Source organism: Acinonyx jubatus, chromosome C2, assembly GCF_027475565.1.
Source record: "Acinonyx jubatus isolate Ajub_Pintada_27869175 chromosome C2, VMU_Ajub_asm_v1.0, whole genome shotgun sequence".
In the NCBI taxonomy this organism is placed as follows: Eukaryota; Metazoa; Chordata; class Mammalia; order Carnivora; family Felidae; genus Acinonyx; species Acinonyx jubatus.
Window position 1 is genome coordinate 69,478,009 of NC_069384.1, and position 18,314 is coordinate 69,496,322.

Below are 18,314 nucleotides of genomic sequence, written 5' to 3' on the forward strand. Positions count from 1 at the left end.
CTAAGACACGAAACCGGATGAACAGTTTACTAAAACCAGGTGAGGGTGGTGAGCTGGGTCAAGTAACCACGTGGGACACTGTACACTTATACCCTTCCATTCTCCAGGCAGTGCTAATAAAGTTGTTTGTGGCCCAGCTCACTGCCTGAGTATGTGCCTGCTACTGCAGCTGAGTCAGTCCCAAGGAGGAACACCGAAAGCCAAAAGGAGGAAAGTCAAGGTTCAAGGCTTCGAGGGGGGGAAGTCCTGTGTGATCCCCTTTGTAGGGGGCGGGCTTTGGGGAGCAGCAGCACACCAGAGTGCCGCCACTTTAGAGTTGCCCTGCTGGGTTCTGCCCCTGTTGACCTACTTGCTGTGCCAGCCCCTGTTTGCTGCTGAGAACCAAGAACAGTATCTTTCCTTTCTTTTAGGTTTTACAACTGTCTATTCTAAGACACAGTCTATTCCTCTCCAAAAAATGAACTGTCCACCTCTCATCCTGATGTGTGCACAATGTCATTCCCACAGATCGTTGCCAAGCACGGTTTAGCAGGTGCCCCCAGCTGGCTAAATGCTTGCCTACCTGTTCAATGTCTGGGACAGGTGGCATTCCAAGCAAGCTTCCCCAGTTCATGTGTCTATTATTAACAGTGGAATTTCCACCCACAAAGGCTTTCCCGTGCTGTCCATGGAGATGTTTTTACTTTCTCATTGTAGCCTTCCTTGAATACAGGCTGCCTCCCATCCCACATACCTGTTTTTAGTTCTTTCTGCAAAGGAGGGGAAGGAGGGAGAGAGAGGAGCCCCAGACCAGGGGATAATTTGCTGTGTTCCATCCAGATAAGAGCCTCAAATGGTTGAAAGGACCTCTGTGAGGGAATCTACTAGAAACAAACCAGCTTTAGAGGCAGGCGGAGCTAGCCAGCTAGCTAGCCACTGGCAAGTTGCAGACAGCAGCAGGCAGATTCCCCAGGTCAAAGGATCAGCTGTTCCCTGAGGCCTTTAATTCCTCTGATGCAGCCAAGCTTTTCATTCCACAATTAGAGAAAAGGCCCCTTGGAGGTGAAATTCAAGATGGAAGCATGCATACAGTTAAACATGAGGGCTGTAGATTCCTTCCCTGAGAGCAAACCTCTCTCTGGGGGTTTAAGACCTTGGTCCCTGGAAGTGGGGTGACAGTCCTCTCATTACCTGAGCAGCTCCCCTCTTTTAAAACCTGCTTTCATAGTCAAGTCAAGACCCCTGAAAACATAAGTCATCTTTACATCGTGGCCTACGTATCTTAAAAAGAAACATGTGCTAATGTGGAAACCAAGCCCAAAAGTAGCTCAGAAGAGAAAGTTCAGAGTTTTCTGCCCCAGGCTGCCCCAAGGAGTGGCCAGTGGCCCTCCATGAAGACCAGCAAAGTAGCTTTTGCCGAGCCTCACACCAGGAGAAAATGGTACTTTCTCCCAAAATAGGAGCAGAAACACTCAGAAGTTAACTAAGAAAACTTTCCTAGCCTACTACATTTCTCTGATAACTAACAGGAATCTCAGGGTCCACTCATCCTCTAGGAACTTAAGGGAAGGTAGGAGTTTTTGGGGATTTCCAGAAAAGCATATGGGAATCTTATTCTCCTAGGTTCTAGAGACGCCAAATGAGTGTCCTTGACTGTCACACGACCTCTATCCTGTAAAGAGCAGCTGTGGAACGTGAGGAATTTGCTAACCTTCTGGCAGGCGGCGTGTACAGCTCTTGAAACAAAGATATTACGGCCAGATCAACCCCAGCCCACCCCTGGGAGAGAACACAGAGTCAAGGTCCTCAGAGGGCAAGGCGGGCCTCACCCTGGTGTTCTGGACTCCATCCACTTAGCTGCCTCTTTTCTGTCCATCAGCCTCCTCCTTTTACCGGCTTCCTTAGAGCAGCACTTTCTGCTCATGGGAGGAGGTGAGGCTTTTGGCAAAAATGAAGGACTTGAGCAAAGGATTTTTGCTGATGGTATCCTTTGTTTCTGTCCTGATTTCTGACATGAAGAGATGGTTGTGTTCTATTGTTTAGTCACCTGCATGTAAGTGCCTTTCCAGGGGCTGTTATCTGTTTCTAGGGATCTATAAGAAAAACCTCTACCTTTTCCATATTTTTGCCCTTCTTCCCCTGCTACTTCAGCCCTGGGCCCAAGACTCTCTGGATTCCTAGGCAGGGCTGCAAGAGAGAGGTAGCCATTTGTTATGGGAGCAAATGAACGAACCAGCAGACTGAGCCCTTCAGCAGTGCTGGACTTACCCACCTTTTCCGCTATCAGGAAGTCATAGCGAAGGGCCTCTCGGGTGCAGACAGCGCCCAGCAGGAAGACAAATACGATGTACAGAAACCACCTGCAAAAAACCCCAAGAGTGGAGCAGAGCTACATCCCTGACTTCGGCCAACCCCATCCCAACCCACCCCATTCAGCCCCTGGGTCCCGTGGGGACTTGTCTCAGAAGGAAAGAGAAAGGCCAGTCATAAAGCCTCCCTCGCTTGTCTGAGGGGGCTTTCAGTACTCTTTCTCCTCTAGCATCTCTTGCCAAAAAAGTGTATCATTGTTTTGTCTCTGACATCAAGAAGAAAAACACACAAAGTGTATTGGGAGTGAGGAGCGAGAGGCCCCACTGACCTCTAGGTTGCCGGGACTCAGGCAGGGTTGACGGGCAACCCCCCAACCCCCCTTCGTACCCCTGAAGAACAAGTACATGATCTTTCAGGCTTCTCGGTCCTGCTGTTCCTTGGATCCCAGATGATAGAGAGCCGAGCCAAGTGTGAAAAGGGCAGCAGTGACCTGGCTCTGGCCCCAGGCACCCTGCAACCTTGGAAAAAGTCACATGATCCCCGCAGCCTCATTCCCATCTGGGCAGTGAGAGGATGGGCCAAAGGTTTCTCCAGGGGCCTCCCAGCTATGACCTCCAAATGAGGCAGGGTTCTTTCTTCTCTTTCCTTCCCAACACCCCATGTATGCTCTGTTGTCTCCATTCTCTTCCCCACGCACAGCCATATTGAGCACAAAATAGACTGAAGTGATGGTGCCACTATAATAAGCTAAGAGCACAGTCAGCATTTGTGAATATTTTAACAATATCATGGTTGAAATAATACGGGCACTTTTAACTTCTCAAGACGTTGTCATGTCTACCCAGTGAAGGCAGAGAAGCTTCTTTCTGTAGTACTGAGAATAAAACAGAAGATTCTAGAAGGTCAGAAGCAGACCCGAGGCCACTCAGTTTGCTCCTGTGGGCGGCACAGTGTGAATTAAAACCCAGGGAGCCTGACAGCCTTGGAGAGGTGCAGGGGAGGCAGGCCGGGTGAGGACGGTTGGGGGGGCGGGGTTGGTAAGGAGAGCCTGCTATGTGTCTTTACACACAGTATCTGCTCCACAGTCTCTGGGGCACACATATTCTCATTATTTCTACTTTCCAAGAAAGGAAACAGAGGCTCAGAGAACCAAGTAAAATGCTCAGAATCACACAGCCCCCCAGCAGCAGAGCTGGGATAGAAATCCCAACATGTCTGATTGCAAAACTCTTCACCTTTAAATTCCTCCCAACGATCCTGGAAAACCAATGGTTAAAAAAATCCCCAAGTTCAAAATGGAAGTGGGGGAGGAGGAGGGGCAGGAGGCTGAGGAGAAAGGAAAGAAAGGATTCCTCCTCCTCCCGCATTCCCAGGCAGGGGGTATGAAAGGGCCAGCGTCTGAACCCACCAGACGTGAATTTTCCAGCCCGCTGAGTGTTAAAAGGAGAACTGGAATATGAAATAGATTGGCCACAGTTGGGGCACTCTCAGAACAAAAGGGGCAATCCCCTCTTTTGCCTGGGGTTTTCTCTCCCTCTCTCCAGATGATTGCCATGAGGGGAACTTACTTACGAGATGCCAACAGCTGCTATGGAGCCCAGGGGGATGCTGGCAGCGGGCTCCCTGAGGTCACCCCCCATGTTGAAACCAGCCATGACTCCTGAAAGACACCCAGACAGGGGAGAGGGGTGAGCAGCGAACTCCACTCCATGAATCGCCTTCTCTTCATCAGGGCCCTCTCCTGGAAGCTATCCCACGGCAAGCCCTTCCATCTGCAGTTCTGGCAACTGAGCTTCTCAGTCTCCCCTGGCAACTAGGGAGGCATCCGTGGGGCATGAATGGGACCTTTGTGGATTGGATGATGCTTGGGAGGAAAGCCCTGCTGGCCACAAAAGCATCTTATGGTGCAGTGCAAAGTAATGAGGGTGAGTGAGGCAGCTGGCAGGCTGCACAAAGGTCCTGTGGCCACATACTGAGCTCTGCCTCTACCCACCCGCCCCCCTCCCCCCCCCCCCCCGCCAATTCCCTGGGGAGACTCAGCCTTAGCAAAGCACCTGCTTTCCCCTCTTCAGCAGAGTTCCTTGCTTCTGCTTCCCACTGACTACACTGGGGTTCAGGTGTCCTGGGGGGCAGGTTGCATCCAACAGCCAGAGCCAGAGACCAAAGGGCTCTAAGCAAGTTCTAAAGAACAATCCTGAGAACAGTCTAAAGAACTGAGTCACAAACTCCTCTTCATTATTGCTTCTATTCCCCAACCACACTCATGAGAAGTCATAAATTAGTCATGATGGGGAGGGAGGGCAGTGTGGGATGGGGAGGGGGGACATCGCCTCTGTCCATGCTCACACACAGAAGAATGCAACAGATGATGTGTTCTGAACATCAAAAGTAGGTCCAGCCCACAAGTGCTCTATAAGTCCTGGTCAGGAAAGTTTCACAGAGGGGTGGGTGCATCTCCAATGTGGCCTTGCAGGAAGATTTACATGGGCTTAGGGACAGAGCTGGGTCTAACCCCATCATTATGGATTTATGAACACTTTCAACCTGCCAGTGCCTGTGCTAATGCTTTCCATGCATTTTTTATTTTGCTTTATCCTCACAAAAATCACATCAGAAAAGTAGAATTATTTCCCCCATTTTATAGAAAAGGAAACTAGTGATCAGAGAGGTTAATTAAAATAGCCAGAGGTCACACATTTAGTAAGTGGGAAAGCTAGGATTCAACCTCAGTCACTCTGACTCTGAAAATTATGCTCTTACCCACCCCCCACCCTCTATAATGCTTGTTGGGGGAGCTCAGGCGAAATGGAGTGAGGTGAAGGTGTGGAACCAGGGAGCTAATGAGGGCCTATTTCAAAGGGTGCCCTGAATGGGGGCCCCATACTGGGACTGAACATGGATTGACCAGCAATTAATTCCACGACTGGGACTTTATCCTCAGTAAATGGTCAAGGATATGAGTACAGATGTAGCCAAAAATGTTTATAAATGCTTGTCTATAATAGTGAAAATGAGAAGGAACCTAATGTCTACAAGTAAGGGATTGGTTCAATAAGTGATGATATGTCTTTCAGTAAATACCAGGGCTCTGTGTTATCAGAGATATGTTGTGACATGGGAAGATATTCAAAAGCTATTGTTTCATTTTCAGACGCATATTAGAAAACATATATGGCATGATCCCATTGTTGTAAAAAAAAAAAAAAGGCAACAGATAAATTTATGCATAGGGAAAAAAAAAAAGGAACCAGGACATGTTTTAAAAATGTTAACAATGGGGGCGCCTGGGTGGCGCAGTCGGTTAAGCTCCGACTTCAGCCAGGTCACGATCTCGCGATCCGTGAGTTCGAGCCCCGCGTCAGGTTCTGGGCTGATGGCTCGGAACCTGGAGCCTGTTTCCGATTCTGTGTCTCCCTCTCTCTCTGCCCCTCCCCCGTTCATGCTCTGTCTCTCTCTGTCCCAAAAATAAATAAATGCTGAAAAAAAAAATGTTAACAATGTTATTTCTGGGTAATAGAAAACAGATCATTTTTTATATTATTGCTTATACATATATATATTTCTCAATTTTCTACAGTGATCATTTTGAAACTGGGGAAAACTAATTTTTAAAGGGCTTTTTGTTTTCAAACCACACATTAGGCACCTCTTCTTTCCTCCTGTTTCTCTTCTTCCCAAAATCTTATTAAAAGGGTAGGAAAGGGGGAAATGCATACATGCCTCTAAGAGGAGGATTGGGATGGGGCATCAGCCATAAGTAGACGAAAGATTGCTACAGATGTCTGGAACACAGAGAATGGCGAAAATGACACAGAGTGAAAGAGAAGGAAAAGAAAGCCTTAGAAAACTTCTCTAGAGGATCTGAATAAACCCGAGGAAAACCAGGGCTGTTAGTGTGGATGTTTACACCCAAAGGAAGCCCTCTTCAAGAACTAGCTGTTCTCACAAATCTACTGCTGTCAAGTTGCCTGTGAAGGAAGAGCCCCTTTAGGGAAACAGACCTACACACACTACAGCCAGGAATCCACGCCAGCAACCAAAGATTGCCAGGGGTGTGATGAAAACCAGCAACAAATACACAAATACATGCATGATAAAAATAGAACAACCTGGGCTGGAATAAAAGTATAAATCAGGACGCAGAAGAGAATTTTGAAGAAAATAGTAATGAGTAGCTCCAGACATACCCAAGAAGAATATTCTATCTATAAAGCAAGATGCAATGAAAAACAAAAATAGTGCAAGAACAAAAAAGAACTTTTGGAAATTACAGAAATGATCACTAAAATTAAAAATGCAGAAGATTTGAAAGATAAAGTAAGTATCCCAGAATTGAGAACAGAAAGATGAAGGGGTACAAAATTTGAGGAAAGAAGAGAAGAAATAGAGGAAATATAGCTACAACATCCAGCTAACAGGAGATGCAGCGAGAACAGAGAAAACACAAGAAATAACCAGATAAATAAGTGAGAAGTAAATAATAGATAACCAGAAGTAAATGTCTCCAAACTGGAGAAGACACAAGTCTACAGGTTGAAATATCCCATAAAGTAGACAACACAAAGATCAAAATATAAAAAGTCCATACCCAAATGCATCGTTGTGCAACTTCAGGAAAAACCCTAAATATTTCCAAAGGTAAAAACTGAACACTTATAAAGGAAAAAAATTAGACTTCTCTTTGGCAACAGTGAATGCTAGAAAACAATGGAGTACTGATTTTAAAATTCTGAGGAAAAATTATTTTGAAACGAGAATTTTAGCCAGATTACCAATTAAGTGAAAGCAAAGTTTAGTAGAGAAGAGCTCAAAAAACTGACCTCCCACATATCATTTCTGAGGAAGATACTAAAGCATGTACTCCAGCAAAATGAGGATGTAAACCATGAAGGAGGAAAACACAAGATTCTGTTTGACTCGGAAATGGAGTAGAGTCCCAGAATAACAGTTGTACTGCAGAGAAACCAGAAGATATTGAGCAGAAGGACTGAGGCCCCAAGAGAGAGGCCTCTGACTAGGAACTGGATTCAACACAATGAACAAACTGGACTAACAAACTGAATGATTTTAAGAACATGCTGACTGTATATTTTGGCAACAAGAGAAAAGAAAGCTTATTGAAACTCCAGGAAAAGGGAAGAAGAAAGTCCATGTCTAAATAGGATTCAAGCTAACATGTCATGACATGATTTTACACAACTGATAAAATGTAAGAACAAAGTAAGCCATTTGGCCACGATATTAGGAATATTCTCCCCTAAATGGCACAAGGACCTCATCAGAATCACAGCAAAGGAAATGGAATTCTAGCTGCTGCTTCACTCTTCAATGAACAACAGCTACATAGTCACAATAGGATACATGTTTACTGTTTTCTGACGTCTAAAAATTGACCTATAGACAAGCACAAAGGACATAACTCTAGTTACAAAATGGAATATGAATATTATCTACCTTGACAATATAAAAGTAAAGCTATGACTAACTGATATTAGGAACTAATTTTAAAAAGAGACAGAGAAAGAAGTAGAACACAAAAAGCACTAATAATTTCATCATAGTACTGTTGAAAAACAAAAATATAAGTCCCATGATCTTTCACTCAAGTCGGCTTAACTGTTACAAGCTTCAATGCATTTAATAAAATACTTGAGGGGCGCCTTCAGTGGGTTAAACATCTGACTTCAGCTCAGGTCACGATCTCATGGTTTGTGAGTTCGAGTCCCCCATCGGGCAAGCTTAAGCACCACATTAGGTGAGCTTGAGCCCTGCATTGGGTGAGCTTGTGCCCCACTTCAGGTGAGCCCCACTTCTCTCTCTCCCCCTCTCTATCTCTGCCCCTCTCTCTCTAAAGAAAAGAAAAGAAAAGAAAAGAAAAGAAAAGAAAAGAAAAGAAAAGAAAGAAAGGAAAAGAAAACTTGAAAGATTCTAGCAATGAATCTAGCCTTTTGAGCTAGCCATTAAATTTGGTAAGTAAATAAGGAAGCGGCTAGTGAATATTTTTATACCAGTTGCAACTAATTTTAAGCTAATTCTAAACTTATTCTGTATCTTGTTATCATAAAGGAGAATTTCTAGTGTTTGCTAAAAAGAACAAAGAAATTTCTAATACTGAGCAGTTTGCCTTTGAAGTTACAAAGATTGTTGACTTGTAAACTTAAGACCAAAATGTTTTTTTAATAGATTTGAGCCTCTGTGTGTCTGTGTGTCTGTGTGTATATGAAACTGTGTCTGTTCACTTAAAGTTGTAGACTACAGTTTTCAGAGGATGTTGCCCATTCACCTGCTAATAATCAACTTATGGCTTCCCTGATACTGCTCTAAAGCACAGATACATGGGCATTCACTTTCAAATGTCCTCTCTCTGAAACAGAGCTTTTCCTACTACTATTACTTTCTCTCTTTTTTATTTTTTTATGTTTATTTATTTTTTGAGAGAGAGAGAGAGAGAGCATGAGCAGGGGAGGAGCAGAGAGAGAGGGAGATACAGGATCCGAAGCAGGATGTAGGCTTTCAGCTGTCAGCACAGAACCTGATGCGAGGTTCGAACCCACAAACTGTGAGATCATGACCTGAGCTGAAGTTAGCTACTACTCTTACTTTCTAATCTTATACTCTAATAAACTTTTGCCTGCTGCTAAAAAAGAAAAAGAAAAGCACAAATACAAAAAGATGATACAGATTCCCTTACAATTAGGGATTCCCTTGAGATAAATGAAGTATTCCTTGTAAAAATATTTTACACATAAAAATAAATATGACTGTAATACATTAATCTTAAAACACAACACAGAATCTCAATTTCCCACACCAACAATAAAGAATGAAGGGATGTAGCCCAAAATTGATAAAATAACAGAGATTTAAGAATATTATTTAAAGTTAAAAAGTTAATTTAAGAAAAAAAGCAACATTAACCATCAAAATTTAGGAAGTGAATGAAGGAGCATGTAAGTAAGCTAAACTCTATTTCTGAACACGGATTCAATAGATTATGTCTTTGATTCATCAAGTTACAGATTCAAGCTTACTGTTTGGTAAATATGCAGCTAGCTCCCAAAGTGCTAAAAATAATTAAAAGTGGTTGCTCCCATGGAGGGGTATCTGGGGTGGTAACGGGTAGAGTGGGACACTATTGCTTTATATTATAAGCACTTCTGTAGGATTTTCCTTTTTGTCGTGTGTAGGTCTTATTTGTATCAAAAAAGGATACCCACAACCTGCCTCACTCTGACCAGTGTTCCTGAGACCAGATCTGTCACGGAGGCTCTGTTCAAAGTCTATGGGCTCACAGCTCACTGCCAGAACTACCTGGTGTCAAGGGCATCCTTGGCCAAATATCCATGTTCACCTGACTCCCAGACCCCACTAACTTCATCCACTAATACCAGCCCTTCCTGGACCTCCTAAATTCTGACCTCTGCAAAGGTTCCCACCTGTCACCAGGTTCCCTGGTAACTCACCTGCCTGGCCACATTGCCTCCCAACATCTACAATGGCCTCCTCATTCTAGCTCCTAGCCCTTAGCAATTTTATGCCCATTCATTCAGTATTGTAAGATTACATACCACTAATTATTCTGCCACTTTAGTACCTCCTACAATTTGTCACATCATTTTGTGCACCTTCCATCAGATCATTTACAAAGACCCACAAGGACTCCACTGATATGTATGCTCTGTCTAGGAAAGTGATTGATTAAGCTTAATTGCTTCCTGCTTCCAACCAGGTTCTATATTCATAACAAAAGCCCTTTTCTTCACCCAGAATCCCTTATAGTCCATGACCCAACCTTTGATCACAGTTCTTGATAGCTGGCCTGGTGTGGGATGCCCTGGGATCCTGGTCAGTGGGAACAGAGAGGATAGACATGGACAAGGCCACCCTCAGGAACACAGACAGCCAGAAGTTGGCTTTTGAGACAAAACAGAGAAGCCAAAGGGTAGGTAGTCGGTAGGACAGACACAAAGCATCAACGACAGGGAAGTACCTGCTAGGCAGGTCATTCCTGCCAGGCTACTGTAGTGATCTATGCACACCTGTTAGACTGGCTTGCACACTGACACTGTCACTTCCAGAATTTCACCCTTGCGTGACTACACAATTCCCAAGCAGATGAGCACTAGTTCTGGTGAATTAGAAATTTCTTGCTTGCCAGCTGGATCTAGAAAAATTATTTTGATTGAGTAATTTTTTGCCCATGCTTGTCAAGTATTGTAGAGATTCTCTAGTTTGGCTTTCTGTCTGCTTCTGCTACCATTTTAAGATATCACTGTTAATGTTAGAGCTGAATTTAGGGTGGGTGTAGAAAAACAAATACTATTTCCGAGAGCATTGGTGTCCAGATGTTTTACAGATATTAAAGGGAAAAAAAGCTTGGGAAAATCTTGATAAATAAGGTTAGAAAGTTTTTTACTGCTGGACTTACCAGTGCCTACAATATGCTAATTTTCATCATCCATCGCTAAGAAGAGAAATGTAACACAGCGTTTCCCAAAACTCACTTAACAATTCTACATTATTTTTTAAAGAAAAACTATTCATTACTAGTGTTTCATGGAAGACAGTTTGGGAAACACTTGTGTCCATTTTATAATTACTATTTAATCTTTATACTTTTCTTGGGAGGCTTCCTAAAACTGCTTAAAATGGCTACTTAGAATCAACAATTCTTAAAGCTATAGGTGTCCTATCTACTCCTACCTCTTATTTTACATATGAGGAAACTGAGGCCCAAAGAGGAGAAGTGATTTTGCCCAAGTTTCAGACTAACTGCAGTACTATCTTCAAGTTTCCTGATCTCAAGTCAGTGTTCTTTCCACTATGTAATACAGTTTCTTGATTTCTAACACCCATGCTTTTCTTGGATTTCCCTTTTATAACCAAGTAACTGTATGATTAATTTGGGGTTACCTCCCCCACAAGAAGGCTGAATTTATCAGTTATGATCAGCACTACACATTGGTTTACCCACAGGTACTTTCATCACCAGTTCCAAATCACTAGTCTGTGCCTGGACCAGGGCATTTCCCCTCCTGCTAGGTCTTAAACTGCCAGTTCCAGGAAGCAGTTAATTGCTTTACCTGAAACCACATTTCTCCCTGCATCAGGATGACAATGTAGTCTGTGCACATGTGACTTTGGTAAACAGCTTCCTTCATATGGTTTCCTTCATATGCCTTCTGATTTGGTCTTGCACCCTAGTTCTACAGACTTTTAGCATGTTTATTGTCTCAGTTTTTGTATATATGTGAGCTGGTGTTGGCCATCATCTTACCAGCTTAGGTTTATGAGGCTAAACATCCAGAGCCATCCATAGTCTCCTGGGCATTGACATTATGCCTATAGCTGGGGTGGGTGTCACCAGGTGAATATGGTGCTTGGGCTTAATGCCCCAGTTCAAATATCTGACCTAAAAACAGGCATGGATGGCTAGGGGAGGAACTCATCCCCTCTACATCTCAAAAATAAGCTGTGGTTAGGGGCTCCTGGGTGGCTCAGTCAGTTAAGCATCCGACTTCAGCTCAGGTCACAATCTCACGGTCTGTGAGTTCGAGCCCCGCGTCGGGCTCTGGGCTGATGGCTCGGAGCCTGGAGCCTGCTCCCGATTCTGTGTCTCCCTCTCTCTCTGCCCCTCCCCCGTTCATGCTCTGTCTCTCTCTGTCCCAAAAATAAATAAAGGTTAAAAAAAAAATGTTAAAAAATAAGCTGTGGTTAAAAGAACCAGTACGTCAAGTAACCACTTGCTTACAACATTTGCAAGACAATGGCCATGTCCTTTTGGAGGTTGGGGGGAGTCAACCACAGCACACACACTTCATTTGTGGCCTGCCATCACAATCCCACTCCCCACCCTACTTTCTTATTTGTTACTGAAAATGAGAATTCGTAAGGGGGAAAAAAGTCTAATAGTTTTTCTAGGCTTTTCTGGTTTCTGTTAGTTGTTCATTAAAGAACGACTCTTTCTCAAGGAGGTTCCAAGCTTCCTCCTGGGTGCTTTTCATTCCAAATCTGTGTTCTTAGAAACCTTTAATTTTCTCCTTCAGCTTTAGCTTAATTGTATCTCTGGTGCCTATTTTCTTTCTTCTTTTAAGTTCATGAGTTTATTTTTCTCTATCATTAAGGCAGAAGATCCATGCACTAAAGTTCCCATGTCTTCTCTGCTGACTTTTGTGCTGAAGGAAGCAGTCTGTTACTGTTTGGAGGCAGTGTGGCTCTGAGCCTCAGTTTCCTCGTCTACAAATGGGGATATGATTATTTATCTGACAGAACTGTTGTTAAAGTTAGAATGAGCATTTATAAGGCACTCAGCACAGTGCCTGGCACTTAGGAGGTGCTAAAGAAATGTCCACTCAGGAGAGACGGGCTCCGTCCCTCACTCAGAGATCCTTGGGTTCCTAAGGACCCTGGTGGTCTCTCCTTACCTTCCGCCTGAACTCCAAACCCACTCCTTCTCCAAACCTATTGGTTGGTTTTTCAGCTGTTCCCGAAGGAAGCTTTCATCCTCTCTTGGCTCCATTCTCTGAGGCAGAACCTGTCAGGCCCCACCCTCTCGGTGCCTTAGAGTTTCTCCTGAGACAGTGTCAAATAATGGAATGTTTAAATCCCAGGATTCAATTCAATTCAATTAAATGCCAGATTTGTTGGCTTCTGGGTCGGGGGCAGCTCCAGACAAGCGTGCATTCTCTCTTCCAGCATCCTCTCCAAAGTAGGTGGGAAGCAATGGGGTTCAGCACCTTGGGGAAATAACCTCTCTTTGTTATTGTTCCCTCATCCATAAAATGGAATAATAACAGAACCCATGGAAGGGTCCAGGTTCTATGGAGTCTGACACTTTAAAAACAACACAGACTTATGAATATGAAACTAAGAACAGGGCGTAAGCAGAAGCTTACTCAAGTGAGGGACCCTGAAGTCTAGGGTTCATTACCTTCAGGGTAAATCTGTGCTTAATCGAAGCAGTGGGGCTGTGGTGGGGTTTAAGTGAAAGACTATATGTAAAGTGCTCAGCATAGCTCCACACGTAGTAGGCTATTATAATGCTAATGATTATTACAGATATTTATAACAATTTTGATAAAATTATATGTTAATTCCATAAATAAAATTATAAAAAGAAACATGACAATAATTATAAAGCTTCCTTCTTTTCTCTTGTTCCTATCCTACTCATCAGAATGCAGTGGAGTAAGCCCCACTCCAGCTTGTCCTTACTTGAGGCTCTCTCTTCCTTAAACCTGTGGACCCCATTCTCTGGGAGTTTCCATTTCCTAGTTCCTCCATGTACTGTGGTCCCTAATCCCTGGAGTGGCTGTGTGTGTGTGTGTGTGTGTGAGAGAGAGAGAGAGAGAGAGAGGAGAGAGAGGGAAAGAGAGAGACAAAGAAACAGAGAGAGAGAAAAAGCATTCTGTGGGGTGGATATTTGTTTCTCAAGGCAAGTTTTGTTGTGTAGCTTGGAGAAGGAAAGTGCTTTAAGAAACAAAGCAAATGCAGAATCTATTCCAAGGTCCCAGCCCCACCCTGCAGCCAGTACTGCAGGGTGTGGTGGACTTTGGGGAGAAGGACAGAAGGACAAAAGGACATGCTTCATAAATCCAGAGAAGCCACTGAAACCTAGACTTCAGCTGCTCCCCTCAGGAAGTGTCCTGCCCTTGAGATAAAATATCTGAAGTAATTTAAATCATATGTCTGACTGGAGATGGGGACACAAGGTGGGGGGACTTTTGTTTGTTCTTACAAACTCCTCTCTCCTCTCCACAGCCTGGAGGTTCTCTTGTTCCAGAAGAGGATGGCGTTGGAGGGAGCCCCAGCCATGACTCACTCAGAGCTAATCCTTGGCAAATCCGTCACCATGGAAACTGCCAATCATCCATGCTTTTCATAGCTTAACAGAACATCTGCCAGGGGAAAGCCAAGTGATACAAATTGTTCGTCCTGCCTACCGTGTTTACACTGGGGCCCCTGGAAAACAGTGAGAGAGCCGGAGAAGCAATGTTCCATAGCAGGATGGTGGCCCAACTCTGGTCACTAATTAGCCGGGTGACCTTTAGCAATCCTTCATAAGCCCCTCTGTGCTCCTCCTTCCCCAGCTGGTCACATAAAAGATCAGTCCTTCTCAACCTGGTTGGGCCAAGGGGTGGTGAGAGAGACGGGGAAGCCCATCTCCGGAGAAGCGTGAGGTAAAACAAAAGGCCTGTGTAGATAGTTTCTTCAATATTATAATTTTATATTTGGACTTTTACAAAACAATATTTTCATAATTTAAGCTGCAGAATATAAAGCTTTACTAATATTCTTAGGTAGCAATCTTTCTCAAAGGAAGGACAAATATACCCCTCTCTGGTCCAGAGAGGCATATCAGAATTTCTAGTGTAGGTGAGGGTTTCAGTATCATTATCAAAAGTGAATATGGATTAAAAAGAAAAAGTTGAGGGGCACCTGGGTGGTTCAGTTGGTTAAGCATCTGACTCTTGATTTCAGCTCAGGTCATGATCTCATGGTTTGTGAGACTGAGCCCTGCGTCCTGCTCCTCACTGTCAGTGCAGAGCCTGCTTGGGACTCTCTCTCTTTCTCTCTCTCTCTGCCCCTCCCCTACTCACGTTCACGCATGCTCTCTTTCTCTCTCTCTCTCTCAAAAGGAATAAATAAAATGAACGAGAAAGAAAGAAAGAAAGAAAGAAAGAAAGAAAGAAAGAAAGAAAGAGGAAGGAAGGAAGGAAGGAAAAAGGAAGAAAGAATTGAGAGCTGCTGAACTAGCAGATCTCAAATGTTAGTCCCGCTCAGACTCTGGGCCACTGTGTGGCTCTTCAAACCTCAGGCTGCTGCTAATTCCTTGCTGGAGGGAGAAGTACTGAAGAGGGGGGCACCACTCCCTGCCCCCCATCAGACCAGGCATCCCCTCTCTTCTAAGACACAGGGCCTAGAGAGGCAAAGGAGGGGAAGTGTGGAGCAGCGTGGAGGGGGCCCAGCAGGGTCACACTATTGACACAAGCTCTTGTGGGTGCCTGAGGACGCCCCCTGGAGTGCGGCCAGCCAAAGAGGTCCACAGCCCTGCCTCAGGTGTAACTGTGGCCCTGACACCCAGGCAGGGGTCCAAGGAAACGCTCAGGTGGGAAGTCTCTTGAAGGTGTGCTCTGCCTGTGTGGGGGAGGGAGGGCAAGTCAATATTTTCAAATGTCAACTTAAAAAAAAAATTTCCTCTATTCATTTCCCCCCTTGCATTTTCTGCCCATTCAAGAGGAAGTTGACATATATTTCATTGCCTTGAGGGAGATACGTGCCAGAAGGAAGCAGAATTTGCCTGCAACCTGTTTTGGGTTCTGTTTCTCAAAAGCCTGAGCCCTTAGGAGATTTTAGAGAAAAGGAACCGCAAAATAGGTGGGGGAAAGCATGGCAGGGGTGGGGGCGGGTAGTGGGGGGGGGGGCATGGACATAGTTTGGTACATAGTTTGCTGGGTCCAGTGTAAATAAAAATATAAGATCCCTTGTTAAAAAATTATTAGGAGTTTTAGCAAAAGTAAATCATTACACCGAGCAGGGGGCCTTTCTGAGCGTGGGACCCAGTGTGAATGCATAGGTTCATGCCCATAAAGCTGGCCCTGGACAAAAGTGTCTGCCATATTATTACAGAAGATTGCCCCTGGAGCTGAAGGCAAGGAGATAAAGGCTCATAAGATCTGGAGCCGTGTGGATGTGCAACCCACTCCTGGTCAGCACAGCAGGAGCCCCATAAGACCCCTGGAAGGAGGGCCTGGAAAGTGCATAGGCTCTAAAGCATAGGGCTCCCTATGTACTTGAGCATGTACTTGAACAGATGTGCAGACAGGACATCTGGCTGTGTGTACAATGATGAAAAGCCAGACATGCCTTGGGACTTGGTAAGACCCTAAGACCCTGGAACAAGATGGCAGGGCAATGTAGAGGCATTGATGAATGACTGACATCCATTTTTAATCATCCTGGCAGAATGAAGACTGAGTCAGAGACTGACTCTTTTCATTTCATAAAAATGAAAGAGATGCATTACTTCTGGCACATCTGGATTTGTGGACCAAGATTCTACCTGCCACTCCTGAGGCCTAGCTCCAAGCTCACTTCTGTGGTCAGCCTGGGGGGGGGCGGTCAGGGCGGTGGGTCAGGTAGGAGACTGCTGTGGTGATCTATTGGGAGATGAGGCTTGGACCAGAGTGGTCAGGTGGTAGAGGTGGAAAGAAGTAGGAAGTAAAGGAGAAGTTCCTTTAGGAGGACTTGGAGGGTACTGGTGAGAAAGACGACGTTATCATGAATAACTCCCCATTACTGGCGTGAGCAATTGTTTGGATGGAGATGCCATTTCCTGAGATCAAGAGTAAAGGAGAAGAACCAGTTGGGGGATGGGTGGGATGGGCTTGGTTCTGAACATGTTGGGTCTGAGATACCCAGTGGATGATGCCAGGTAAGCAACTAAGTATATGATATGAAGCTTAGAGAAATCTGGGCTAGAGGTACAAGTCTGGGAGTCATCAGTCTTGTGAGTGGTCATTGAACAGTAGGCATGGATGAGATTCTAAGGAAAACAGTAGAAAAAGAAGAGAAAAACCCCAAAATTTAATGGGCAGGCAGAAGAGGATGTACCCAAATAGGCAAGTCAGAGAGGCAGGGGGCAGACCAGGAGGTGCTACATCAGAGAAGGCAAGAGAAAAGGAGGAAGTGGAGGTTGCCAGTCAAATGCACTGAGAAACTAGAGATGATAGTTGAACTGAATAGCATGGCAGCCACTGAAGACTCTGGAAAGGCCATTTCAGTAGAGAGGCAGGCTCGGAATTCCAAAAGGAGAGCATGGACAAGGGCAACAGGAGGCAGGAAATGGAGACAGGAGCACAAAGCCCCAGTGCTTGATTGTGAAAAGCAGAGAAAACATGCATTGCTGGAGGCCAGAGTGGGATTCAGGAAAGCTGATTAAAGGCGATTAACATTGTTCATTTTTTTCATTTGCACAGCTTTACTGAGGTGTAACTAATATACAATAAGCTGCACACGTTTAAAGTGTCATAATCTGGAAAGTTGTGACATAGGGATACACCTGTGAACCTATCACCACAGTCCAGAATAGTGTTTCATACCCCCAAATTTCCTTGTCCCTCCCTCCTGCTCCCCACACCCCTATTCCCCATCCACTGATCTCCCTTCTGTTACTATAGTCTGCATTTTCTAGAATTTTATATAAATGGAGTTTTGTATAATTTTATCTTTTAAAAAAAGTACTTGTTTTTGTCTGACTTCTTTCTTGCAGCACCATTAATTTTTTTTAATATTTATTTTTGAGAGAGAGAGAGAGAGAGAGAGAGAGAGCGCGCAAGCAGGGGAGGGGCTCACAAGCAGGCTCCAGGCTCTGAGCTGTCAGCACACAACCCAATGCAGGGCTCAAACTCACGAACCGTAAGATCAGGACCTGACCTGAAGTGGGACGCTTAACCAACTGAGCCACCCAGGTGCCCCGTGCAGCACTGTTATTTTGAGGTCCATCTGTATTGTTGCAGGTATCAATAGCTCATTCCTTTTTATTGTTGAGTAGTTTTACATGGATGGCTATACCATAATTTATCTATTTGTCAGTTGATGAATATTTGAATTATTTCTAGTTCATGACTATTACAAATTAAACTGCTTTTAACAGTCATGCACGGGGCGCCTGGGTGGCGCAGTCGGTTAAGCGTCCGACTTCAGCCAGATCACGATCTCGCGGTCCGGGAGTTCGAGCCCCGCGTCAGGCTCTGGGCTGATGGCTCAGAGCCTGGAGCCTGTTTCCGATTCTGTGTCTCCCTCTCTCTCTGCCCCTCCCCCGTTCATGCTCTGTCTCTCTCTGTCCCAAAAATAAATAAACGTTGAAAACAGTCATGCACAAGTCTTTACATGTTTTCACTTCTCTGCAGCGGATAACCAGGAGGGAATGGCTGGGTGTATATTTAGGTTTCTTTCTTTTAAGCCTATATAGTACCTGGTATTCCCAGGCAGTCGCCCATCCACGCACTAACCAGGCACAGCCC

General features: G+C 44.7%; 1 protein-coding gene across 8 annotated transcripts in view; it reads right to left on the reverse strand.

The window, feature by feature from the left end:
• The window catches only part of SLC12A8 (solute carrier family 12 member 8), a 139,338-nt gene that overhangs the window by 37,009 nt on the left and 84,015 nt on the right, over positions 1–18,314 (reverse strand). For all 8 annotated transcript variants that reach the window (XM_053220970.1, XM_053220971.1, XM_053220969.1 and 5 more), the window contains 2 exons: positions 3,862–3,949; positions 2,252–2,339 (listed from right to left, as the gene is read on the reverse strand). In XM_053220970.1, the coding sequence (XP_053076945.1) occupies positions 2,252–2,339; positions 3,862–3,949 (176 nt within the window). The remainder of the gene's footprint in view (positions 1–2,251; positions 2,340–3,861; positions 3,950–18,314) is intronic.